The sequence below is a fragment of the Thunnus albacares genome, chromosome 9 (assembly GCF_914725855.1).
Source record: "Thunnus albacares chromosome 9, fThuAlb1.1, whole genome shotgun sequence".
NCBI classification, from domain to species: Eukaryota; Metazoa; Chordata; class Actinopteri; order Scombriformes; family Scombridae; genus Thunnus; species Thunnus albacares.
Window position 1 is genome coordinate 23,101,131 of NC_058114.1, and position 25,651 is coordinate 23,126,781.

General features: G+C 42.4%; 2 protein-coding genes across 4 annotated transcripts in view; one reads left to right on the forward strand and one right to left on the reverse strand.

Moving 5' to 3' along the window:
- Positions 1 to 34: 34 nt before the first annotated feature.
- si:dkey-110c1.10 (unconventional myosin-Vb) lies at positions 35 to 15,363 on the forward strand. Of its 2 annotated transcripts, none has more exons than XM_044360666.1 (35): positions 35 to 323; positions 991 to 1,101; positions 1,250 to 1,418; positions 2,622 to 2,766; positions 2,918 to 3,074; positions 3,185 to 3,328; positions 3,500 to 3,581; positions 3,741 to 3,848; positions 4,024 to 4,136; positions 4,221 to 4,489; positions 4,576 to 4,657; positions 5,105 to 5,245; positions 5,439 to 5,570; positions 5,729 to 5,812; positions 5,910 to 6,023; positions 6,138 to 6,235; positions 6,340 to 6,426; positions 7,406 to 7,726; positions 8,131 to 8,287; positions 8,424 to 8,663; positions 8,759 to 8,968; positions 9,096 to 9,189; positions 9,323 to 9,471; positions 9,584 to 9,799; positions 9,945 to 10,045; positions 10,162 to 10,282; positions 10,609 to 10,708; positions 10,921 to 11,043; positions 11,402 to 11,553; positions 11,819 to 11,908; positions 12,170 to 12,302; positions 12,388 to 12,685; positions 13,820 to 13,994; positions 14,095 to 14,175; positions 14,260 to 15,363. In XM_044360666.1, the coding sequence occupies exons 1-35, from the start codon at positions 297 to 299 to the stop codon at positions 14,419 to 14,421; spliced, it is 4,986 nt and encodes a 1,661-aa protein (XP_044216601.1). In that variant the 5' UTR covers positions 35 to 296; the 3' UTR covers positions 14,422 to 15,363. The 2 variants fall into 2 exon arrangements, with proteins under 2 accessions (XP_044216601.1, XP_044216602.1); XM_044360667.1 differs by having other exon boundaries at positions 10,162 to 10,279; positions 10,612 to 10,708.
- A 1,286-nt stretch (positions 15,364 to 16,649) lies between these two features.
- unc13a (unc-13 homolog A (C. elegans)) overlaps positions 16,650 to 25,651 on the reverse strand; it is a 42,102-nt gene continuing 33,100 nt past the window's right edge. For both annotated transcript variants that reach the window (XM_044360669.1, XM_044360668.1), the window contains 6 exons: positions 24,604 to 24,660; positions 24,414 to 24,494; positions 23,688 to 23,835; positions 19,673 to 19,765; positions 18,536 to 18,695; positions 16,650 to 18,434 (listed from right to left, as the gene is read on the reverse strand). In XM_044360669.1, the coding sequence (XP_044216604.1) occupies positions 18,146 to 18,434; positions 18,536 to 18,695; positions 19,673 to 19,765; positions 23,688 to 23,835; positions 24,414 to 24,494; positions 24,604 to 24,660 (828 nt within the window). In that variant the 3' untranslated portion in view covers positions 16,650 to 18,145. The remainder of the gene's footprint in view (positions 18,435 to 18,535; positions 18,696 to 19,672; positions 19,766 to 23,687; positions 23,836 to 24,413; positions 24,495 to 24,603; positions 24,661 to 25,651) is intronic.

Here is a 25,651-nt window from a genome sequence, read left to right on the forward strand (position 1 = left end):
ACCTGTACTTTGTTTTGTTTTTACATACATAGTCACCCTGCCCAGCAGTAATAATTCCAACTCTGCACATTCACAATCTAGTGTCCAATCACTGCATCCTCCAGCTGATTAACAGTTAACCTGACAGTCCTCATGCCTCCGTGTGAGCCTGGACAAAGTGCAAACACAGTCACCTGCACACAAAGTGGCACTTCTGCAGATGAGATAGAGGATACCAGCTGTTCTTTCAAAGATGTCACCCTTCCTGATGTTTTAAACGATTACCTCCTCATATTGTATCTCTCAAAGCAGTTAAAATGGCAACACTGGAGCTTTACAGCAAGGTAAGACTGACTTAGACTGGTTTGTGGATTTTTTTAAAGTTTATTTTTATCATTCTTCACTGCAGGTTTGTGGGTCAATAGAATAAAATTAAGTATTTTGGGTTTATAAACATTGCTAATGATGTATGAGGGGTTTTATGTTTTTTATATAATTTGTTTCAGTGCACAAACTGATTCCATGAGTATTTACCTGTTTTGATTTTTCTGTGTGTTTCTGAGCCACTAAGTTGCAGTAAATAGATTTTTCAAAGCTTGGTGGTCAATAATGTATCAATCTGTATTAATCAAATATACTCACAGTGCTTGTGTAGACTCATTTTGTAAATCTAACACATTATTAAGTAAATTAGACTTGTTGCTGGGAGATAATGGCTAATCTATGTAGGTGATTTAGAGTAGGAAGACCAGTGTTAATTTTTAACACTGTTTAAGAGCCTTTTATGCTGATGGGTGACAAATATCTCGTCTGGGTGGGGCCAGGAAGTGTGACATGTACCTGAGCAGTGTCACACATAAAATGAAACATTATGTAATGAAAATCTCCTCTCTCCAGGGCTCCAAATGGGTCCAATGTATGTTGAGTGTGTTAACTTGTGTTTACCTTTTAAACTTATTTACACATGTTTATAGTTGAACACATAACTAAAGCAGTCTGTTCCTTTACTAGGGAGCCAGTGTGTGGATTCCTGACCCAGAAGCAGTTTGGGTTTCAGCTCAGCTCCTCCAGGACTACAATCCTGGGGAGAAACAATTATTCCTACAGCTTTCTAATGGAGAGGTGAGACACACAATACCATGATATTATCCAGAAATCAAGGTGAATGATCATGCGTCTTATAAAACATCATCCCATCAAGCTCCACTTTCTTCTTAAAACAATTAAACTTCCAACAACAAGGACTTCTAATTCGCTTCTCCATTGGTAGGAGGTACATTACCCAGCGGTGTCTCCCACTGATCTCCCACCGCTGGGGAACCCGGACATCCTGGAGGGTGAGAATGACCTTACTGCTCTCAGCTTCCTCCATGAGCCTGCTGTCCTGCACAACCTCCGAGTTCGATTCCTGGACTACAGCAGCATCTACACATACTGTGGTGAGCAGACGACACAGAGATATGAGTGAATCTTGCTAATACAGGAATGATTGTCCAACCAAAAGAAGGACAACATGGGTGACAGACGGTCCTGGAAATGTGTGCTGGCAAACATACAGAAACAGGCAGCTCCTGTTAGCTTCTGGTTTCATGATTATAGCTCATAATGTCGTCTTTATTACAGGAGGTTTAAAGGTTGAACCAGGTAGGCAACTCCCACGCTGTGAAAAATGCTTATAGATGTAGTTCCACTTCATCTGCCATTTAAATGGTGCAGATTTATTTGAAGAGGAGTTTTCTAAAACTCACTCTGACCATTTTAACAAAGGTTTTTTAGTTTATTTTAAATTTGTGTAGTTTTGCCATGAAAATGGAAGCTTTTAGGTGTTAAATCCCAACAAACTTTATATTCAGTATGAGTAACATTTGCTTGATTTGATTTTGACTAAAAGCTTTTTATCTGTAGTTGTAGTTTGATTCGCACTGAGCATGCTGGAGTTACAACTTCTGCCATTTCTATTTTAAAAGATAAGTTCACAATGTTTCAAGTGTCTTAAAACAAATGTCAGGTGCCCAAATGAACACTGATACATTTCTACTGCTATAATCATTCCTCCTGCTCATAGTGACCATTAAGAGATCCCTTCATAATGCACTTTTAATGTAAGTGATCCACAGCCGTCCTTCCACACAAAAAATGTATTTAAAAGTTTATTTGAAGCTAACGTGAAGCTTCAGCTATCGAAATTAGTCAAATCTACATCTTTCAAAGTAACTGTGTTTTTAGTGCCAAATTCCCTCTTTTTGTTACGATCCTTCCACCACAGCTGAGGAGGGAAACACTGTCCATCAAGACACATTTTGACATTTTTGCTCAATATGAGGCTTGTGAATTTTGTCTCCCATCACTTACATTGTTTGCACATTTGGAGGCGATCTTCTAATGGTCACTATGAACAGGAGGAATGATTACAGCGAGCAAAACCTATTTTAATGTTCGTATGGGCACCCGACTATTGTTTTGACATGACAAATTGTGAACATATCCCTTAAGAAAAATAATATTTTCTGTATATATTCTGTAAAGAAAAATGATAAACCTACTGCAAAACATTTAATTTCTATGATCTTTCTTTGTTAATCTAAGTCTCATCAATACCTACGTTCTTATGCTGTGGTAACTTTCCTTTCCTGTCCCTCCAGGTATCGTGTTAGTGGCTATCAATCCCTATGACCAGCTGCCCATATATGGAGAGGAGGTGATAGATGCTTACAGCGGTCAGGACATGGCCGACATGGAACCTCACATCTTTTCTGTGGCTGAGGAGGCCTACCGCACTATGATCAGGTCAGAGGTCATGTTATGACAAACTGCACACATTGTAATAGGAACACTGGTTTAAAATAAAACTAAAATATACTTTCTTCATAAAAAAGGGACAGTCTCAGCATAACTTCCCTGATGGGGGATTTGATAGTCACTCTACCTGTGTTTATAGGGAGGAGAAAAACCAGTCTATCATCATCAGTGGGGAGTCTGGCTCGGGGAAAACTGTCTCAGCCAAATTCACCATGCGATACTTTGCTGTGGTCGGAGGAGCAGCGCAGCAGACCAGCGTAGAGGAGAGAGTTCTGGCTTCCAACCCCATCATGGAGGTAATGGATGGACAAAAAGATGTTTAATGAGGAATAATAACTTTCCTCACAGTTATGTTTCTGTTAAGATACTGCATGAACAAAACATAGCTATGTGTTTTTGTCCTCAGTCTATCGGGAATGCTAAAACCACAAGAAATGACAACAGCAGTCGTTTCGGGAAATACATTGAGATCGGTTTTGGCAGGAAGGGGGACATCATTGCAGCAAACATGAGGACATATCTGCTGGAGAAGTCAAGGGTTGTCTTTCAGGTAAACTCTTCCTCACAGAAGAAAACATCACATCAGGCAGACAGACCAAAAGGACATTTCACGTTGAGGATTTACTCCTCTTAAGAATCTCTTCTGCCACAAATATCATACATTTTCTTGTTCAAGCAGCTGTCCACGAACGTTTATTCTGCATATTTTCATGTATGTAAGGCATCAGCAGAGAGAAACTACCACATCTTCTACCAACTGTGTGCCTCCAGGGAGCTGCCTGAAATGAGATCACTCAAACTGGGTGAGACTTAATCACAGGCGACCCTTCAACATGTTTTTCTAAAGATTGCCGTGTCCACACTGTATCCATCCACTGTCCATAACATACTGTGAACTGTATCATCAATAGTCTTTATGTGGTATTCATGTTGCATGTTTTTGTTTTGTGTTTGTTCTCCAGATGCTCCTGAACATTTCCGCTACACCAATCAGGGAGGAGAGATGCAGATACCCGGTACTGATGATGTTTTGGACCTGGAGCGCACTCGCAATGCTTTCATCGTTCTGGGTAGAGAATTACACACACACACACACACACACACACACACACACACAATATAAATTCAAAGAGACATCCAGTTTGAGGTTAGTTTTAGAGATAATTTGAGAGATTTGATTCTAATTTGATAATGGCCTGAAGTCATGATGATAAAGCACATCATTTTTTATTTTTTACGTTGCAGGTGTGAAGCCAGACCAACAGATGGAGCTCTTCAGTATCCTGGCATCTGTTCTGCACCTGGGAAATGTCAATATCCAAGCCAGTGGGAGAAGTTCTGACCGGAGTTATATTGATGTAAGAAATGTACTTCTAATGTTCTGCTGTTCGTCCTTGTAGTGTAGTGTTTTAGTATACCTAAGTCCTTTTATCTTTTCTCAGGCAGACGACCGCTCTCTGGCTGTCTTCTCCAAGCTGTTAGGAGTGGAGGGGCCTCAGATGGCCCACTGGCTGTGCCATCGCAGGCTGGCTATAGGGGGAGAGATGTTGGTCAAACCCATGTCTGGTCAGCAGGCCGTAGAAGCCAGAGATGCACTAGCTAAACACATCTACGGCCAGCTGTTCACATGGATTGTCCAGAGGCTCAACTCTGCCCTGCGCACCCAGAAGGAACAGGCCACATCCTTCATAGGTGTGCTGGATATATATGGGTGAGTAAATGAGCTGTAGCTTGGTGGTATTGTATTTCTCTGATGTCTTTAAGTTGGACTGACAAGTCTTCTCTCTCTTTGAGCAGGTTTGAGACCTTTGACAGGAACAGTTTTGAGCAGTTCTGTATAAATTATGCAAATGAAAAACTGCAGCAGCAGTTTAACAGGGTAAGTCATGTGACGGGCAGAGAGATTTTACTGCATGTGTGGTGTACTCCTCTCCTGCAATGGTGTAATGTTTTGGGATGAAAAGTTATCAAAATAAATCTTTCTGATTTAGGATTTATTTAGGACTATTTAAGAAACCTACAGTCCCAGACAAAAGTTTGAACTCACTTTCTCATTCAAGTGAATAGGAACGTGTGTGTGTGTAGATTTGTCTTCTTCAGAGTAACTAATGCAGAAGGAAGTGCTGCTCTGTTTTTGCCTCTCTATCGTGAGGGAAACGTGTGTGATGGTCTGTTTTCAGAGTGAAGATGCACCCACAGGGTCGATATTTTTAGATTTTATCTCCTTGAACTTCCTTTTTAAAATGAACGAAGTTGCTTTCATTTTCTCTCAATCTTCAAGTTTTATGTTGTTAGTTTTGCTGATTTGTGATGTGCTTCTCTGCAGCACGTGTTCCACCTGGAGCAGGAGGAGTACATCCGGGAGGAGCTGGCCTGGAGCAGGATCGAGTTCAGTGACAATCAGCAGTGTATTAATCTCATAGAGGGACAAATGGGCCTGTTTGATCTGTTAGATGAGGAGTGTAGGGTGAGTCATGCTGTCCCTCTCTTGCCCTCTTGCTGTTTAAAACATGTCCTCTCACACATACAACGCACGTGTCTCCATATTGTCCACACTTGCTTGCTGTTTGATAGGAAGCTACAGATATTTTTCCTAAAGAACTTAAATGGGTTTTAAAGATACTAACCATTGTGATCATTGTGTCTGTGTGGATAATCAGATGCCTAAAGGTTCAGACGAGAACTGGGTGAGGAAACTGTACGACCAGCACCTGACCAGCAAGCCCCACCCTCACTTCCGCAAACCTCGCATGTCCAACAGCGCCTTCATTGTTCTGCACTTTGCTGACACAGTGAGTCATGGAGATCGACACACTTTTGATCTTCTGAACCATTGATCAGCATCTGTAATCTAGTTCTCCAATAAGATGAATAGTTCTCCTGAATATGAAAACCCTCCACTGTATGACTTTCTCTGAACTGACACATTTTCTTTAATTATGTACATCAGGTGCAGTATGAATGTGATGGCTTTTTAGACAAGAATCGAGACACAGTCTTTGAGGAGCTCATTAACATTCTGAAAGCAAGTCAGGTAGATATGAGACACGTTTCAAATCTCATAAATTAATTTCATTTCTGTGTGAAGAGGGGATCACTAACTTGTGTGTGTGTGTTCATGTGTTTGTCAGTCTGAGCTGGTGGCTGAGTTGTTCCAGCAGCAGGGAAATGTCTCTGTGGCCAATGGAAGCATCCGCTCAGGGAAAAAAGCCCACAGAGAACATAAACTGACTGTGGGCTTCCAGGTGAGCTTCTTCCATTCACTGATGGCTCACTTCATTTTTTGGCACATCCCTGTGCTTTGTGTCTTTAACATTATGTTTTGTTTTGCTTTGGTGGACTCTATTTGTGGCCGACAGTTCCGTCAGTCCTTACAGATGTTAATGGACACACTCAACAGCACCACTCCTCACTACGTGCGCTGTATTAAACCCAATGACCTCAAAGAGCCATTTATGTAAGCCTTCATTTGACTGTTCTTCACAGAATTAAATGCGCAGGCACGGACTGATTTTGTGTTAAATGAGTGCACATAGAGACTTAACAGACTCTCCTTGCTAGGTTTGACCCAAAGAGGACAGTTCAGCAGCTGAGAGCCTGCGGAGTGTTGGAGACTATTCGAATCAGTGCCGCAGGTTTTCCATCCAGGTACTTTCTAGACATTAATCTTATTTTCTACAAAGCTCTCAGGCAGTATGATAGCTTAGTCTTGTCAGAAAGTCATATAAACCTGTCAATCACTAGCTGAAATCAGTGTTATTCATCTCTTTTAAGTCATGGACAATAGAGATACAAGGAGCAGAGTTGGATTTTCCAAAAGCACCTTAATCTTAAAGTATCATACCAGTGATATGTTTTGGACAATTAATACAGATTGTGTGTGTGCCTTATATAACATAAGATCAACCCAACTGGTCAAGGCAGATGGCCGCCCACCAAGAGCCTGGTTCTGCTTGAGGTTTCTACCCGTTAAAGGGGAGTTTTTCCTTACCGCTGTTGCCAAGTGCTTGCTCATGGGGGAATTGTTGGGTCTCTGTAAATTAAGGAGTATGGTCTAGACCTGCTCTATGTGAAAAGTGCCCTGAGATGACTTTTGTTGTGATTTGGCGCTATATAAATAAAATTGATTGATTGATTGATCTTATTTATGTCCTACCTTTTAGGCAGCTTTTGTTTTAGTTCATACTGATATGGTGTAAAAAATTACATATATATTTCTATAAAGATAATCCGTAACTATGACACTTTAATTGCTTTTATTTCTTTACTCACATTTTGGTCAAATGAATGAAAATGCATGGCTAATATAACAAACAATGAGCAAATGTGGACGTCATTTAAATAGTAATGTCATTTTTTTGCCCAACCATGCAACAAAGTAACACTGAAGTGTCAGATTTCCAAGTTCCATTAAACGCACCAACATGAGTCCCTGATTGGTACCAACAGTGTTGTCTCTGTTTATCTTTATCGTTTATATTTTATTAATCTTCACTGCTGCAGGCAATTACATTAAATTAAGTGAAAAATAAATATGATTCAACATAAAAAAGACAAGACACAGACTGTGTTAACAGAAATATGAAGTTGTTTCTGAGAGATTTCTGAACCAAATCTGTGTTTTCAGATGGACGTATGAGGAGTTCTTCAGCAGGTACCGTGTTCTGCTCCGAGGGCCTCAGAGCCAGGAGCAGGCCATGGCCTTGTGCCGGCAGGCTCTCCCTCAGCTCATCCCAGACCCGGACCAGTACTGCTTTGGAAAGACCAAAGTATTTTTTCGGGCCGGCCAGGTGGCTCTTCTGGAGAGGCTAAGAGCTGAGAGGCTGCGAGTGGCTGCTGTGATCATCCAGAGCGGAGTCAGAGGATGGCTGACACGGATCAGATACTCCAGGATCCGCTGGGCAACGGTCACCTTACAAAGATACTGCAGAGGAATGCTGGCCAGACGGTGAGAGATCTTTGTGTGTGTGTGTGAGAGAGAGAGAGAGAGAGAGAGAGAGAGAGAGAGAGAGAGAGAGAGAGAGAGAGGTTGATATATTTTATCTGGTACACAAGTTGTTGTACAATATTTAAGTAGCCCCTCCAAGCCATTTTAGAGAGACTGCTGATGATGTGTACCCTTGTCGGCTTACATTTTTTTTTAATGTTTTATATTTTTTAAAAACATAAATGATTAACTCAGTAAAACAAATGTGGCCAGGTTTGTTTGCCAGGTGAGCTACCATGTATTTGTACACTGTAACTCTTACTATTTTCCCATTACTTGCAAATTTTACTCTTTATGAAAACAGTGCCGGGTCTGTTATTAACACAAAAATTCACTGTTACATATCTTGGCTCTTTTTTTTACAGTCTGGCCCTGACACTGCGTTATACCAAGGCTGCTTTAGTAATCCAGAAGACCTACCGCATGGTGGCGGTGAGACAGTTGTTCCTCATGATCCGACAGGCCACCATCACAATCCAGGCCTTCACCAGGGGCACACTGACCCGCCGCAGATACAGACTGGTCAGTGTTCATTAACAGCCTTAACCACCTCGTTACCTGCTTGAGTGAAACCGCCTCTACCTGCCTGTTTGAAGTGTGCTTTTTATCCACTTTTTTCCTTGAAATTGCAGTTCTTAACCTTATTCTCTTTCCTCAGCTGGTGGCGGAGCGGGCTGCTGTGTTGCTTCAGGCGAGTGTGCGTGGGTGGTTGGCGAGGCAGGCGTACAAGCGAGTACGTGCAGCGGTGGTGTTCATGCAGTGCTGCGTGCGCCGCAAAGCTGCCAGAAGACAGCTGCTGAAACTAAAGACAGAAGCCCGCTCAGTGGAGAGATACAGAGAGCTCAACAAGGGCATGGAAGTCAAACTGATGCAGCTGCAATTGAGAGCAGACCAGGAGGTGGGTGAAGGGTTATGTAAAGATTTAATCCAACTTCAAACTGTGTGCACCAACAGGTCATTTCATTTTATATTCACATCTGTCTATCTGTCCAGGCCAGGGAGAGCTCTGCTTTGAGAGAGACCCTGCATGCGGAGCGAGAGGCGGCCACTGCAGAGCTGGAGGCTCTGAGGGTGACGATACAGAAACTAGAGAGCCAGAAACATGAGAAGCCTCCTGCCTGCCCCGTCATCAGCGAGAAGGAGGTGGAGGAGAGGAGGAGAGCTGAGGAAAAGGCTTCCCAGGAGATCCTTCAACTCACACAAGTAGGCCTATCAGCCCAAGAACTTGACACATGTCAAACTGTGCTACTGTTTGATTTATTTCCTTTCCTTAACTTTTTGTTGCACACTTAGTAGAGTTTTAATTGTTGATTCTGTCTCACTCTTTAAGGAGGTGGAAGCCCTGCAGAGAGAAAAAGACACTTTTAGCAAAGAAAGAGAGGATTTCTCCGCTCGCTTGCTTGAACAAGAAGAAGCACAAAAGGGTACGTTCTCACTTTGTTTGCATCATCCAGTCTGCTTTTTTTCAGAGGTCATCCTCCTCTCTATTTTTTTTTGCTTCTTTCTCTCACTTTGTGTCTCAAACACCTTCTTTCTTCCGCCTCTCTGTGTGTGCAGAGCGTGTGCGTGAGGCTGTGACTCAGGCGAGTGCAGCTCTGAGGGCAGAGCTGGATGAGGAGAGAAGAAAGTATCAGGGTCTCCTGAGGGAGTTCACCAGACTGGAGCAGAGATACGACAACCTTAGAGAGATGAGTCTGCTCACTGAGGTTCATCACTACGCCCACACGCACACTTAAAATACTTCCCAAAAAAAAAACTATTATGGTATAAAACTTAACTTTGGTGGCTGAGAGTATTTTTTTTCTCTCCTCACAACAGCGCACCAGAGGCCACAGAAGGACAGACTCCACCCAGAGTCTGAGCTTGGAGACTCTCTCTCCCTCCCCGACTCCACTGTCACCCCAGTCGCTCACCCCACTCTCCCTGTCACCCTTCCCATCTGCCTTCCCGTCTCCGGAGGAGGTCCGCAGGGTCAGTGTGACATCTCCCTGCCTCGAGAGAAGAGTCTCAGTGTGGAGCTCCGAAACACCAATGGTAAAATGTTCCACTTTTTGGGACACTACCCAAACATTGTATAAATGTTGCCTTATATATATCGAGCATCCACATTGTTTTCCTCATGTTCGCTGAGGCTCAGTGGAAATGTAAAATCACACTGCGTTCCTGTTTGCCTTGACAGGACCAGCTGATGGAGAAGATGGATGTAGCCAAAGACCCAGCAGTGAAGATGAGAGGAGAGGACCTGGCACATGCCTACGATGCTGTGCGAGTTGCCAACAAGTCAGTCTGTCGCCACTCACTCATTCCTTGCTATCAATAAATCAACTTGCTTCTTGACAAATTCTTGTGTTATGATTTACAGTTTGTAGATTAACTCTGTTTTGTGTCTTTCTCAGGTTTCTGGAGAGCCAGTTGTGTAGTCAGCGCAGTCAGCGGGAAGAGGAACTGGAGGCGCTGAGGTGCCAGCTCGGTCAAGCAATCTCTGGTTCTTCCTCTTCTGCTGCACAGCAACAGGTATTGACTCTTTAAAGCATTTGTCTGTGTTGCATGAGAAATACTTTGGAAAAGACTATGTATGAATTAAAAAAATAGACTAAATAAGTCCTAATTGTCTTTTTTCCAACAGTTCTCACATGTTTTAATGTTGCATTTTTTCCTGACCTTATTATGCTCCCATCTTTCCAAAAACTCACTTCCTACCTTTGTCCTCATCTTCCAGTACTTATTTCTTGCTTGATTAATCTACAGTCTGCAAAGTACAACTAGCTGCTTATGACATAATCTACTTAAAATTTGAAGATTTTTTTTATTGATGCAAAACATCCAAAATGTTTGTGTGTGTGCAGGAACTACTAGAGGCCAGAGAGCAAGAGTGTGTGCGGCTGAGGAGAGAGCTGAAGGAACTTAGAAACACTGTCACACTCAGACGACTGCTGACACAAGGTGAGATTTCATTGGATCACCCATGAAGGCGCAGAACCAAACCTCTCTCCACTACTGTTTTGTGAAAACTCATCATTTTGGTGATTTCTGTGTTTTGACCTGAAGCTTAAATTCTGTGAGCTTTCTGTCTGCTCACTGCTTTTCTTCATCCCTGAAAAGGTGGTATTTATAAAATATGAAATCTGGTGTTTGTGTTTGTTTTTCCGTTGCAGTTCCCCCATCAGCTTTGACCACACAAGGCTCCTGTCCGTACCGACAGAAGCCTGCAACAGTCACTGGTTTGCTTGAATGTAGAAAAAGAGATGAAACCAAACTCATCAAGAACCTCATCACAGGTGAGACTGATCCCTGCACTCGTTACTCATCTTCATCTACCTCTTTTTCTTCCCTGGTCCTTGGAAATGCCAAACTGTCAAGGAATTTTACTGGGAAAGTTGTGTGAATCAGCAGGATGGTAATAATCAAAGGCAAGACAAAGTAGTAGAAATATACTAGAATGTTTTTTTACACATTAACTGTACTGTATGCTTGGTTTTCTTTTTTTCTCGCCTTTTGCAATCTAACTGTGACGTGACTCACAAGAACAAACTTTGACTGTAACTAACTTCTCTATAGCTGACAAATATAACCTGGCCTTGTTACACTCTACTATCGCTGCTCTCTCTATCGCTGCTCTCTCTGTGTGTGGTTCAGACGTCCGTGTCGACAGCGCCCTGTCTCTACCTCCTGGTCTGCCGGCCAACGTCCTCTTCCTGTGTGTTCGCCAGGCCGACTGCAGCGGGGATCAAGCGCGCGCACGCTCACTCTGTAGCGCTGCTGTCACTGCCATGAAGGCAGCTCTGAAGGTAACCTGAGGTTTAAACCTGCCATATGGTTGAGGTTTAATGCATAAGGGCAGTTCACATCCTGTCAGGTAGATTGTCACTTACAGAGGGCATACAGAGTAGAGCTGGAAACACTTTCTTGTGATTGTCCCCGCAGGTGAAAGTAAACCACGAGAAAACCCACCCCCTCTTTTTCGCACACAAAATAGCATTTTTCATTTTTCATTCACCTGTGTTGATGTCCAAGTGACAACATAACCTTTTCTCTTCTTACCTCGCCCTGCAGAAACATAGTAACGATGTAGATATGACAACTCTGTGGCTGAAAAACACATGTCTGCTGCATGACCTGTTGACCCAGCACTCCCCTAAACAGGTAGGATGAACATTCATATATTATTTACATCTTATTGTCTAAGTTCCTGTAAAAGGCAGTGAAAAAAGACAATCATAGATCATATATGATTTTCTATAACAGCTCTTAAGAATTTGTACTAATCCTGAAACACAGACTGTCTGAAAATAATAGAACATAAACTAAATCCTGTACCGTAGTTGGGGATTCATTAATTAGTCATTCAGAAATTCTCACAACATTTAACAATGTTAATTTATGGCTGGATTGATGACTTTTCAGACCCTTGATTCAGAAGACATGGTGCCACTGGCGACTGACCTGAGTGACTTGATCCGCGCCCTGAGTGACCTCTGTATCCAGGCCTATCAGCAGCTCCTCTCTATAACCGAGACACGTCTACAAAACATCATAGGTACCACTTTAGTAAAGAAGATACTGATGGTCTTCCTTCGAGTACTCCTCTCATCTCTGTTCTTCCTTCTCCTCCTCCCCCTCAGTCCCTGCCATGTTGGAGAGTGAGAACATCCCAGGTTTGTCTGGGGCTGCGGCAAAGCTGGTAGGCTCCAGGAAGCGAGCAGGCTCAGACCCCAGGATCGTAGGAGGTGATGCTCCCACCATGGCGTCAGTGCTGAGGGAGCTGGGAGCCCTTCACACCGCCCTGTCCCATCAGGCTCTGCCGCAGACGCTGATGGAGCAGGCCTTCCACCAGCTCATCTACCTCATCTCTGCCTCGGCTCTCAACAGCCTGCTGCTGAGGAAAGACATGTGCAACTGGAGCCGTGGCATGCAAATACGGTAGAAACATACACAGATAAATACACAAACACATGCAGCATTTTCTTATAAATATATGCAGTTATGGAAGATTTTAATAGGTCTCATAAGCAAGGTGCAAAAAAATAATAAATTATTTCTTAGTAGAGAACATCTTTGCACACAACGGGAATTTAATCAGATGGACCGAGCCAAAATTAAATTGATACACCCTTTAAACCACCTTGCTTTCCACTAAGTTATTTCACAGTGAAAAAACTCACTGTTAGCCTGACCAGCAAAATTTATCTCTCTTGTGAGGTCATGAAAATGTTAATTTCCCAGCTGACAATGTTCAGCTCATATATTTTGTTTATTTGTATAGGGACAATTATATAGCATGAACTGATGCCTCAGCATTCATAGCATAAGCTAGTTTGCAATGCCCGTCCCTAGATGGGCCTTTAAACTTAAAAATATATAAAACTCAACAATAAAATACATACTGACCTTCACAAAACATTCAACAACACATGCACATACATTAAAGCACAAAACTCAGCAAGAAAATACATACAAAACATCAGAAAACAGAAACAGTTCACAAACAAGCATACAATAAAATTATCATAAAACGACAAGCGCCAGATAACTCATGATTGATTCTCTTTAATAAGAGTTCAGTTAAAATGATCCCAGTCATGATCCACTTTGAGTTCCACATGTTGACCCCCCAAACAGAAAAAGCGGTCTGTCCAAGTGAGGATTTATGAAAGGACATCTTACAAATCCCAGTAGATGACTGAGCCAGAAACCCTGAGAGGTATCACCGGGTCACTGAGCACCTGAGGAGGCTGGTTATTTAGATATTTATAGATGAGTTTAAGATCAGAAAATTTAATAAAATGATTAAAACTTAACATAATTTAATTCATACAACACCTCCACTACATACTACAGCCTCACAAATTGTCATAGTGATATCATAGTACAACCATGTACATAGTACAACCCTATTGAAACAGTCGTGACATTAATTGTACATCATAAAGTAATATTTTTTATTGCATGGCTAATGCAAATGCTGCATTATGGCATACTTGTGTTCTAGTTATTGTATCTACCTGCACACTGGATTATTCCTCTTATCAGCCTGTCTTTCTCTTATCATTAAAGCTACAATGTGAGCCTGCTGGAGGAGTGGCTGCGTAGCCGCGGTGTGCAGGCAGGGGGCGCTGTGGCTACACTGGTGCCTCTCATCCAGGCAGTTCAGCTGCTGCAGGCAGGGAAAAAGACTGAGGCGGATGCACAGGCACTCTTTCAGACCTGCACTGCCCTGTCCGGTCAGCAGGTGGGTCTCTCTTTCCATGTCTTGCCGGAGAGAAAAAAAAACAACATTTTTGTGTAAAAGACTTAACTTCCTGCTGGTCTTTTTGTTTTTCGTTCAACAGATTGTGAAGATTCTGACTCTCTACACTCCCCACAGTGACCTTGATGAAAGAGTCACCCTGAATTTCATCCGTATTGTCCAGGTGCTGTCTACAGCTGTGAGATCTGATGTGTTTATATACAGTATTTGAAAGTGTGTCTCATGTCTCTTTTTTGTGCTCTTCTAGGGGCTTCTCAAAGGCCGCTCCGATGGCCATCTTCCACAGCTCCTGATGGATGTGAGGAGAGTGTTTCCCGTCACATTCCCATACCTGCCTCCGCCCGTCCTCCAAGCCGAGCAGTTAGCCATCCCAGACTCCCTCAAGATCTCCTTTCTACGCAGAGCTTAAAAAGTCCTTTGAAATTTACATGACTTGCAGGAGATGTAATAATTTGAGCTATTTCAAAGGGACTCTATGTGTAACTAACCTCTTCATTATCAGTGGATTAGGCTGAATACTACAGAGAGATGAGGGATTTCTGGAAGGTCAGAAGCTCTGTCAAAAGATTTACATCTCAGGTAGCTCCCGGAGAAGTTTGAAATTTCTCAAAAAAAGATGACACAGATGTGAATGTAGTCAGCAGCAGCAACACAGTTTGACAAACAAGCAATGAAATGAAGCTTTTTTTTCTCATATTTTATTGGAAGCAGGAACACAATGAGACTGCAGTCCCTGTAACCTCAACCCCCAATAAGAACAACCAGAATAAAAAAAAAACAAAAAATTAGAAACATCTCGTGTATAAAAAAATTCCCATGCGAGTACTTTGTACCACTACACATCATCAGTAATACATATTTATATATTCACAAACATTTGAAAAATAGAAAACAATAATGAAATATCAAAATAAAGGAGACAACGATTGGCAAATAACATCAAATAATTATGCGTGCTGGCACAGTAACATTTTTTTTCTTTATGTTTTATTGTTCCTATCATGCACCATTTCTGGAAGTACAGGACCCGGCGTCACTGTGCGGATGTCCTTGTGGCCTGGTCGGCTGGACAGAGCAGTACATGCATGTCTGTCCGCTTGTGTCGGTGTGCTTTTCGTTGTGCTTCTACATCTGTCCTTGTCCTTAAACTTCTGTGTGCGTTCCAGTTGCACATGCCAGCTCAATACCCCCCCCCCCAAACACGCAAACTGAGCCTCTGAACGAGGAAGGATTTCCTCCACCTAAGTATCATTGTCGACAGCAATAAATAAAGATTTTTTTTTTTCGTGGCATTTCCAGCGATGTGATAGTTGTGTTCCTGTGATTTAAAGTTATTAAAAGACTGTGCAGATATTGTCTTTGAATAAAATACGCTGTACACACCAGAGAGTGACACAACATGATTAGATTTAGTGTATAACCAGTGTAAATGTCAGAAACTAGCTTCTAATTCAGCTCATTTGATCAGTTTTTGTGCACATTTTTCAAATCAGTTGTACATCTCCAGTGTGTACGCATCCTTCATATATATCTCTCAATAATAGCTACATATCCAGTTGGGCAACCACACACATAATTCCCCAACTGCCCCGTCAACCCAGAGCAAAATTCAAGTCTACAAAAGAGCAGCAAACTTTACTTCACATAGTCTGACATGTGTTTGTGACATCCGAGCTATTTACAATGCCCACGACAACAATCGGATCTTCCTGTTCCGGGTGTCTGTGCTGAGAAGCTGCACAAACAAATTTCAGTCTCTACTAAAGCTGTGATATTTGGCCCATTACGATAGAGACAGCATTTACAACATATCAGACAAAAACACTTGTGCTGATATAAGAAGAAGAATAATCCACAATGTAAACATTATAAGACTGTTTCAAAAAAATGACTTGTCTACATAGATTTTTTTATAGATTAGATGCATAGAGTTCAGTTCTTACACCTTGTTGAGTGGGCCTGTTGAAGTAGTCAGATAACTATCAAGTGCTTTGAAGGGGGGAGAGGCCCTCATCAGTTGAATGAAATAGAAAAAAACAAAAAAAACACCCTGTCATCCTAAGGATTCCAATCATCAACATTATTTCCTTGGCCTGACAAACATACAAACCTCTTTTAGATGAAGAAACCAATCAATCTTTTTTTTTTTTTTTTTAAAAGGTGAAAATAGAAGTTGAATTAAGAGACATGCTGGACTGTTAGTAGTCAAAACAGTTAGTTGCATGTGAATTTGACAGAATCAATTGAATTCTAATGTAATCAATAATTGAATAACTGTTAAATGATTTGAAGATTTGATGTGTAACTCCATAAAAAGACAAACAAGCAGAAACAAAGATCAGAGTATAAACATGTTATTATGGGTGCAGCAAAGACCCTGTGCTTAACTCTTCACTCTACACCGATTAAGAGTAACAGACTGAACTGTAGGCCCTCTTTTAAATGTCAGCGCCAGACCCGGTGTGGTCTGGCTCTGCAGCCCTTTTTAGAAGAGGTCTGACTTCTCGATCAGGGTTACAGCACCTGCAGCTGGATCATTAGGGATCATGGGATGGCGGTGGATCATCGGTGATTTGTGCTCACCCCAGAGTGCAGGGTGTGTGGTTTTGTAACCCACGTAGAGTGATGTTGCTTTTGCGAAATAAGGTCTCATGGATTTTTATCATCTCCTTACAAGCACATTTTAATTTTTTTTTTTTTTTTTTTAAAGAAAAGGAGGTGGTTAAGTTTTAAGATAAGTCTTTCTTCTTCTATCATGCATTCTCACACACTTGCACACCCACTTTAGGGCTGTCTGGAATGTTAGTAGTAACACAAAAATAACCGTCATAGGGTATGAGACGCATCCTCCCCCGAAGTAAAAGACACTTAGAAAAATCTCCAAAATCTAATCAGAATATGAACAAACCCCCCTTTGTGTGTGATGCTCTTTGCTTTGTGGCAGCTTTCTGTGATTACATTTGCAGGTAACGGGCAACACACGCGGCTACATGAGGTCAACATTATACAAACGCGCGTTATGAGCTCCGCACGTGCTCAAATCATACATTCACACGCTCATTCTCGCACGCACACACACACACACACATATATATATTCTGATGAATCACAGTGCTTGAAGGCTTGTTTTCATCAGATGAATCTCTCCATACAGTCGCTATATAGGAGACAGACATACTGTACGAGGGTCAACGAGACAGAAGGCATTGAGGGTGTCAGGCAGTGTGCTCTGTTACAGGGTAGACGGACATAAAGACAGACAAAGACAATCTTTCAAGTACCACACGTCCATCGAATAATCCTGTATTATAACTTTACATATGTCTGTCATATATCATATATGATTATATATAGAATTTCTTAAATATTAATATCATTTGGAAACCAGTAAATAAATATTTGAATTAAAAGTATCATAACTAAATAGTGCTTTGTTCCCAATATGTGTAACCCTCCCGATATTTGGAATGTTTTGAGGCTTTGCAGCCGTTTGTTGTCGTCGTTAATGGGTCAGTTGGACAGTTGGTCCTGTTGTGCTTAGGGCTGGTCTTGGCATATTTCAGTGATTATCTGTTGGCACTTGCGGTCCCTTCTCTGAGCAGGTGCAGGGCCAGAGGAAGGGACAAGAGGAGCTGGGAAGTAGGTGGGGTAAAATAAAAAAAAGGCAGAGAAAAGTGAGAGAGAAAGCCAAAATGTTAAAAGGCTACAAGATATTTCTCACCCTTACCAGTCAAATGAGGTGTGTGTGTGTGTAATATTAGTATGTAATGGCATGAGTGACCTCTACTGATAGAGGTAAGTAGTTATATGCTCTATGATTAAACTTTATGCATTGTTCTTCAAAAAGATGGCTGATAATATCTGTAACAATAAAGACACGGGTGCTTTTTTTTTTTGAAGAAAACTAGAGTGATGCTTTTTTTTTTTTTTTTTTTTTTTAAACACTGCGTCCTTCCCACTCAAATGAATGTATTTACAGCACTGGATGTGTGGTGGCTGTTGTCTTATGTGTGCTTTTACAACACTGGATCATCAGGGCAGTGGCTAGCAGTGGCTCAGGAGAGCTCCAGGGCAGTAGTAGGTGACGTCTGATCGAGCTTCAGACAGGTTGCTTTAAATTGGGGTTTTGCCTCTTAGCCGCGGCCCTCCTCTGCAGAGCGCTGGTCAGACTTGAGCTTGACGAACTCCTTGGCCACGTCGTCGTTGTTGCGCTGGGAGAGGATGCGCAGCACGGTGAGGCCCGTTTCGTCCATGTGGATGCGTTTGCCCAGCGGCAGCCAGCAGGCGACGCTGCCTTTGGAGGCCACGTCCTTCAGCTGCAGGACAGCCATGCCCACGGTGCGGTCCTCTCGGGCGAAGCAGTAGTCCTTCACACACACCTGCAGCTCGTAGCACTCAGGACCCACCTCGTTGCTCAGGGTGCTGCAGTGGAGAGGAGACACGAGTTATACAAGCACCTCCATGTGGTAATTCTCAACAACCTCAAAAGGAAACAACCCATCAGTATCACTATTATCACTCACAAAGTGAAGGTTTCATTGTATTTTGGAGCCCAGCTGTTGTTCTTTGACTTGGTGGCATACTTCCTCTTCTTGTCACTGAGGTGAGGTCCGATGATATAGACCTCCACAAATGGCCGGAATATTCCCTGCGTTTGCCACCTCAGGTCGTTGGCAGCCACCACTGAGGCAGAGAGAGAGAGAGAGAAGGAGGGGAAGGAAAGAGAGAGGGAAGGTGTGGGTGGGTGAGAGAGATTTGTGTGTAGACAATGTGTGAAAATGTGGAACAGAGGAGAGAGTAGATAGAAAATTCAGAACAAGAAAATGCTGGTTCTCCCTCAGGCCACATTTTCAGTTATTTTACCACTGAGTCATATTTTTTTGGCAGCTGAAAAGCAGTTGTAGCTGCCCTATCATGGAAATGTCGTACATCTATATGACATCCTACTTATTTGTTTCTGTTAGATCACCTGTCTTCTTACCGATCATATACACTTATATGTTTTGTAAAGTGGGGGAAAATGACTGGTTAAAGTCAGGATTTATGATTCTTAACTGTCCATAAGGGTGGAAAAAGAATAAGTGCTTTCAATGGAACTATTCATGAAATTATTTCAACTCTTTCTATTGGTAACTCCAACTGTTTGAAGGCTCATTACAGTACTGTCCTTTGTCAAATTAGATTTTTTTTAGATATTTGGGATACTACCAAATAATACTATGTGATTTTGGTTGTGTTTATCTTGTTGCACTGTGTTGGAGAACTTTTTATTTGTCTTATTTCTACTTTTTTTGGCCAGGGATATATATCAGTTATTAGTTATTATTTTAAAAATGCTGCTACTGTTTTTCAGACATAAAAAGTCCACTTACTGGCTTTTTCTGGAGCTTTAAACCATATCAGACTGTCTTCGTCAGCAGTTTTCTCAGTTGTCACAGAGATGGTTTTGACAAGCGAGCTAAAACGAGCTTTATTTCCATCCATAGCATTTTTAAGACTATCTCCATGACAACTGAGCAAACTCTGTCTGCTGAAGATTGAGTGATATGGCTGAAAGCTCTGTATCACAGTCAGTAAATGGACACGTAAATTGAATGAACACGCTTACTCAATTTCCAGAGGAGAAACCAAAGAGGAAAAAAAAAAATCTTCTCCTTTACCTTTCACTGTGACTTTGTGCTCTCCAGTGTTGGGGTGAGTGAAAATCTCCACATGGATGGAAACCTCTCCCACAGCATCGTCCACCCCAGAGCCTGACGGGACAGACAGAGAATAAGGGGGCATGTTAACACCCTTTAATATGAAAACATAGAGTATTTGTGCTCCTATCGCAGACCAAACACCAACACAAGCCACTGTGCCTTCTGATCCAAGTTTGCTCCTCATTCTGATAGAAAAACAAAGTTACAGACCAATTCCATTTCAATTTTAGGAGTTGAACATTGAAATGGACTTGGCTACAACCTTGTTGATGTAAAGATTGAATATTTTCTTCGTACTAAAATATTCACTGTGTACCAGGAGGACTTTAAATAAAGTGCAGTGATTTGCTTGTGTGTATGTTGTGGTCTGGAAGTGGACAATCAGACAAAGCTGCTATGAGTGGCACTTTGATGTGAGAACGTTTATTTCCGTCTGTAAGACATCCTGCATTGTGATTACACGGTGTCTGAGGTTCAGTAGCCTCTGTATATATTCAGCAATTGAGAGCTAACAATTTGGATCCAGTGAGGACCGTAATTTGTGCCCACTCATACGCATGTTGTCTGCTGGGATGCAGGGTGGTTAGTAAGAGGCAGTAAAAGAGAAGCTAGAGAGGACAGTGTGGTTCCCCCGACACAGGTCAGGTCAGGACATGCTCAGATGGATCTAAGACAGGTGGACACACCCATTCCTTGGTAAAGACTTTTACCCAAGCATGGTAAGAGGAGGGACAAGAGAGGGGAAGGAGCTCACCGTAGAGAAGCAGTTCAGCCTCTCAGATCTGTTGGTGAAGTGACTGCTGATACTCGACTTCCTACATAAAGCTAGACTGTGTAAAAGTCAAATTTGATTCAGAATATTCTAATTAACATAAAATGCAAATGCTTCGAGTCAGAGGGTTCATCTTTGCATTTTCAACCCCAAATATCATACAGATATGAGCCGGTCCTCCCTCAACCCAAGATAGCTCAACTCTGGTTCTGGGTCTAAGTTTAGATTTTAGAAAGAAGAAGACTGTGATCTGTCTAGATGGCTCCACTCAGGCTCCAACACTTTTGTCTGGGAGGGAAATGGTGGATAAATCTTTCTTTGGTGTGCCTGTTTGGTTTTGCGCTGCATGTGAACAAGTGGTTGAAATCCACATACGGTTCCAGAAGGATACAGTGACAGATGGACATTAAATTTCAATGTTTTAATTAGTGTCTTCACTCTGTCAACGGTATCTTTGTGGCGACGACCAGCAGCCTGTGTGTGTGTGTGTGTGTTTTCAACCAGCCGCCCACTAAACAAGGTGTCTGTGGGAGTTAGACGGCAGAGTGTTCCTGGCACGCAGCTCTCTGCATCTCTCCAGGGAGCGTTATGGGATTGTTGGTCCCGCTGCCAGCAGGACCAAAGAGAGCAGCAGTCATCCATCTGGCCTCGTCTACTCTGTGGAGGACGTCCATAAAAGATGAGAAAGAAACTTTGCTGGCTGGGAGGCAGCAGCGTGAGGTTGCCAAGAAAACACAGGCACTTACTCTTCAATAAATACAGCAATCAGAGGTCCATATTGAAAAATCTTCACCAGAATAAACATTAAAAATAAATTTCAAACTTGTACTGTGATCGTGCCAAAGCATACCCCATATGTGTTCACTGCACGCTCACAAATGACCCGTGATTATTTCAGTTGCAAATAATGCTGCTGAAATAGCCTTCAGCATCTAAGGATGACAGTCATCATCTTCAACTGACCAAAGTCCTCCTTCAGTCTCAGTCCATACAAATGCCACTGAGATTTGTTCATTAATCTGTTCTAATCATCTACTTTTAACAGTTGGAAAAAACATCCAGTGAAATCTGCTCGGCAGGAAGTTAATTTGCATCCACGTTACAGTCAAGGACATCCAGCAGCTGCAGGAAGCTCAAGAAACATTGCTAATTGATTTCTATGTGTACCTCCTCTCCTTGTCCTCCTTCCATAGGAAACAAACATAATTTGGTGTATGCAAAACATTCTGCATCTCCTACTGGAGCAGTAATCATTTTACATACTGCTGTTGTCCATCTGAGAGGACTGAGTGTGCTACAGCTCATCCAGCATCAAATTAAGTGTGTTTGTGAGAAATAGTCAAATCTTCTGATGCTGATCTGGAGTGACAGAAATCAGACCACCTGACCTGAGGGACTTTTCCTGATTGGCTCAATCTGAGAGGGGGGTTGGTGAGTCGCGCACCCTTTTCTCATCGCTGCTGTAGGGAGAGCACGGCCACACGTGGGAGCTGTGTGTGTGTGATGATAAAGCAGGCAAGGACAGGAGGCCCTCCCAGACAAACTGAGCCAACAGCCATCATCATCTTCATAATAATCCTTCTCCTCTTCACGGGCATCTTACAAACACAGGCCATAATGTGGGTGGGGGTATTTCCTCTCAGTTGTGTTCCCCCGCTGGAGAAGGACAATACACTGTGCTTATGCTTCAGCAACCTTGAGGATAGTGTCACTCAGTCACATTGGCTCGGCACAGTCAGTCACTCGCTCACACCAGCGTGTACACACACACACACACACACACACACACACACACACACGCACACGCACACACTCACTCACTCACTCGCTCGGCCCTCGGGCTTCTCGGGGTGACATCACGCCCGATCAGGATTCCTCCGTACTTTAATGCATTTCTATTCTTTTTGTCTGATGTCCGCACATCATGCTTTAGTGTCTGCTCATACATACCATCCATGGCGTATGTATTCAGTGCAGTTCCGTACATACAGACATCAGTGTGTACATTACATGCATGAATGCATCAAGTATATGTCCGTACTGTTGTGGTGGGCATGTGTGTGTGTGTGTGTGTGCATTTGAGGAGAAGACAGAAAAAAGGCAGAAATAGAGTGAAAAGGAAGTATGTTCAAACTGTGCATTGCATTTGTCTGTTGGGATGAGTTTGAGCAGGCAGGGGGAGTTTTGGGATGCACATGGGGTGGGTGGGAGTGGAGGGTGGAGGGAGTTGGGCTTTGGTCTGGAGGCTTTCTGGTAGTCCTGGATGTCTCAAGCTCTGGACCTGAGTGCCACATACCCTTGTCTGGGTAAACATCCTCACTAGTGGTGAACCTCACCCCCTTCCCGTCGAACACTGGCCCACAGACGGGGCAAGAAGAGGGAGTAGACAGAGAAAGGAGAGACACGTAGAAATATGAGGTTTGCAGAGGTAAGAATTGCAGAGTAGAAAAACAGACCAACATTTATAAGTCTTGTCCCTAAAGATGAGAGAGATCCTGATAGATTCACTTTTATTTCTACTGAATCAGGTGTTTAATTCTTCTGATCTGTAATGCAAGGATAGTCCTGCAACATGCAACTCTCACACAGATCTACTGCTGTAAACGTACTTAGGTATGCTCCAAAAAGCAAATTAAATTTTTAACGATCATCCACTCAAATGGCATTTCTACCAGCGGTGCTTAGGGACAGTGTGTCAGCAGCAGCGTTCCCACAAAGATGATGGCTGTTATGTAGCCGTCTGATGGTGGGATGGAGGCTGAGCAACTTAATCAAAGAGCGAGAGAGAAGAGGGGGAGGATATTTATTTTTTTCATTGCAAATAGCTGTCAGATCATGTAAAGAATAGTCTCTGTGTTTCTGCAGGCTGGCTACCAGGAGACTCAGCATTTCAGAGTAAAGAAAAAAAATATTGTTCTGCTGCAGCCACGACTTTATGCTCTACAAAGCATGTCAGTTATTTTTGGGATATAGAGCTTGGCATTTGGGAAACCCTAACATCAACAGAGAACGGGGAACACTAGAGTGGAGTGGCTTCTCTGAGACTGCATAGCACATACACAGGGATGGTCTCAGTAGAGATCAGAGAATATAGTAACATTAGAAATTAAGACAACACGAAGGTACTGGAGTTAAAGAGAAAAGTCTACCAGAGACAGAAAAAGAGAAGAGTGGCGAGGAGAGTGAAGACTATTAGGTTACCTTGTGCGTTCTGTGACTGGACAAAGGTCTTAATGAGTTTATCTGTAGCCTGCGTGTAGAGGGACAGGGCGTAGTGGAGAGACTGGAGATCAGGACTCTTCTCCAAGAAAGTCTTCTTCAGACCCACACCACCAGCATGGAAATATTGCTAACATACATGAAGACAGCCAGGACAAAATAGAAAAAAGCTGTTAAGTAATGTCCCACTGCTAAAGATTCTTAAATAAGGAACGGCTCGAGTAATAAAGATAATAAAGAGATATCTGACAGAATGAACTCCTGTGATGTCTGATGTTAGCTTTCCTGGGAATGTCTTTGTTCTTAGAGGAGTAAAGGGATTCAGATGGTTGCATCTTAATCTGGCTTTGCTACAACTGATTTCTGTCTCTGTTGTAGGAGTTGGTAGAAATTCGAGGCCCTAACAGCACCATCAGAGCCCTGAAGCATTAATTAAATATCTAGAATCTCCTTTCTTAACCTGTCTTAATTCCTCTTTTTAACCTTTCGTAAATCACAGAGCTGTAAAACCACAAAAAGAAGCTCAGAGACTTAAAAGTTGGGCCAGAAGTCTTTCTGTCCAACAAAGAATATTCTACTCTGCGTCCTTGTCTGACAACTTTTAGAAATAAAATTTTACCTGCAAAACCAAAGTATGTACTGTGATTTACAACTTTCCAACAGTCACACCTGGTCACAGTCTGTGCTTATACAACAGTGAGTTAATACCTTGATGGTGTCCAAGGCCAGCTCGATCACAGCACACTGCTTAGGTGTGAGCGCTTTGGCCTCCTCTCGAACCATGTGCTCCTGCAGATGACAAACCACAATGACCAATTTGTCCACCCTTTTGCCCTATCTCATATTTTCTAAGTGCTTAGAATCTCCCAGAGCCGAATAGTGTAAAAACATATTGTACCTTGAGCTTGGACAGCTGTCCCAGCTCCTTGGCAGCATTAAAGATGAGCTGAGTGCCCTGGAAGAGACAGAAAAGAGAGGGAGCGAGAGAAAGAGTCAGAAGAAAGGTAGACAGGAGGAGAGAGGGGAGTATTTGTTATTATCATGACAATACGGGGCAGCGCTAAACGGCTTAGTGTCACACAGAGGACAGTGACGTTTCTGACACACATTCATAAACAGTCACTCTGACCCGCTTTACAGATGTCAAGGTACATTTTTCCTTCAAGTGCTTTTATCGCTCTTATCTTTGTGTATTATTCATTTCAAAACATTACACTCCGCTGCACAAATCCACACACACACACACACACACACACACACACACACTGAGACATTTCAGTACAAAGAGAGGAAAAAGTGGCTCAGCTCACAGTGAGGGCAAGGAAGGTAGACATACTTGTGCACTCATGAACACACACGCAAGTTGCAGCTATGCACTCACACTGTGGTGTACGCATTTATTTGCTGGAAGTCCAGCCTAATGCATTACTCTTGTAAGTGAATATATCACTATGTGCCGCTAACTGTACTTAAATTAATTAAAGCCTCAGACATGAAATAGGGTTTTACAAAGTATTGTATGTGGCTAAAACCTATTAAAGTTTTACATTTCCTGCCAACATCATCGCAATAACAGCAGAAAATGAAACAAAACACATAAATGAGTATCCATGCGTAAGAGATTCATAATGTTGTAAAAATAACAGTGTGCAATCTTGAAACTCTATTGTGTCTACTCTTTGAGGCTGCATTACACATCATTCAGTACACTATGTTAAATTTTCAGAAAATGAGGTAGATAGTTGTGCCTTTGAAAGGAACAACTGTATGCCAGATTTTCTGACCTTATGTGCAGATATTAGCATCTGAAATGCACCACAAGCCATAAGTCAAAGTGTCAACATGTTAGGATTAATTTGCCTGGCAAATCTCATCTGTTTTAAGTTGCATTGCTGCTTGCACCTGGGAAATAGAGCCTTTCTTTTCCTTCTGAGATGCAGACAGCC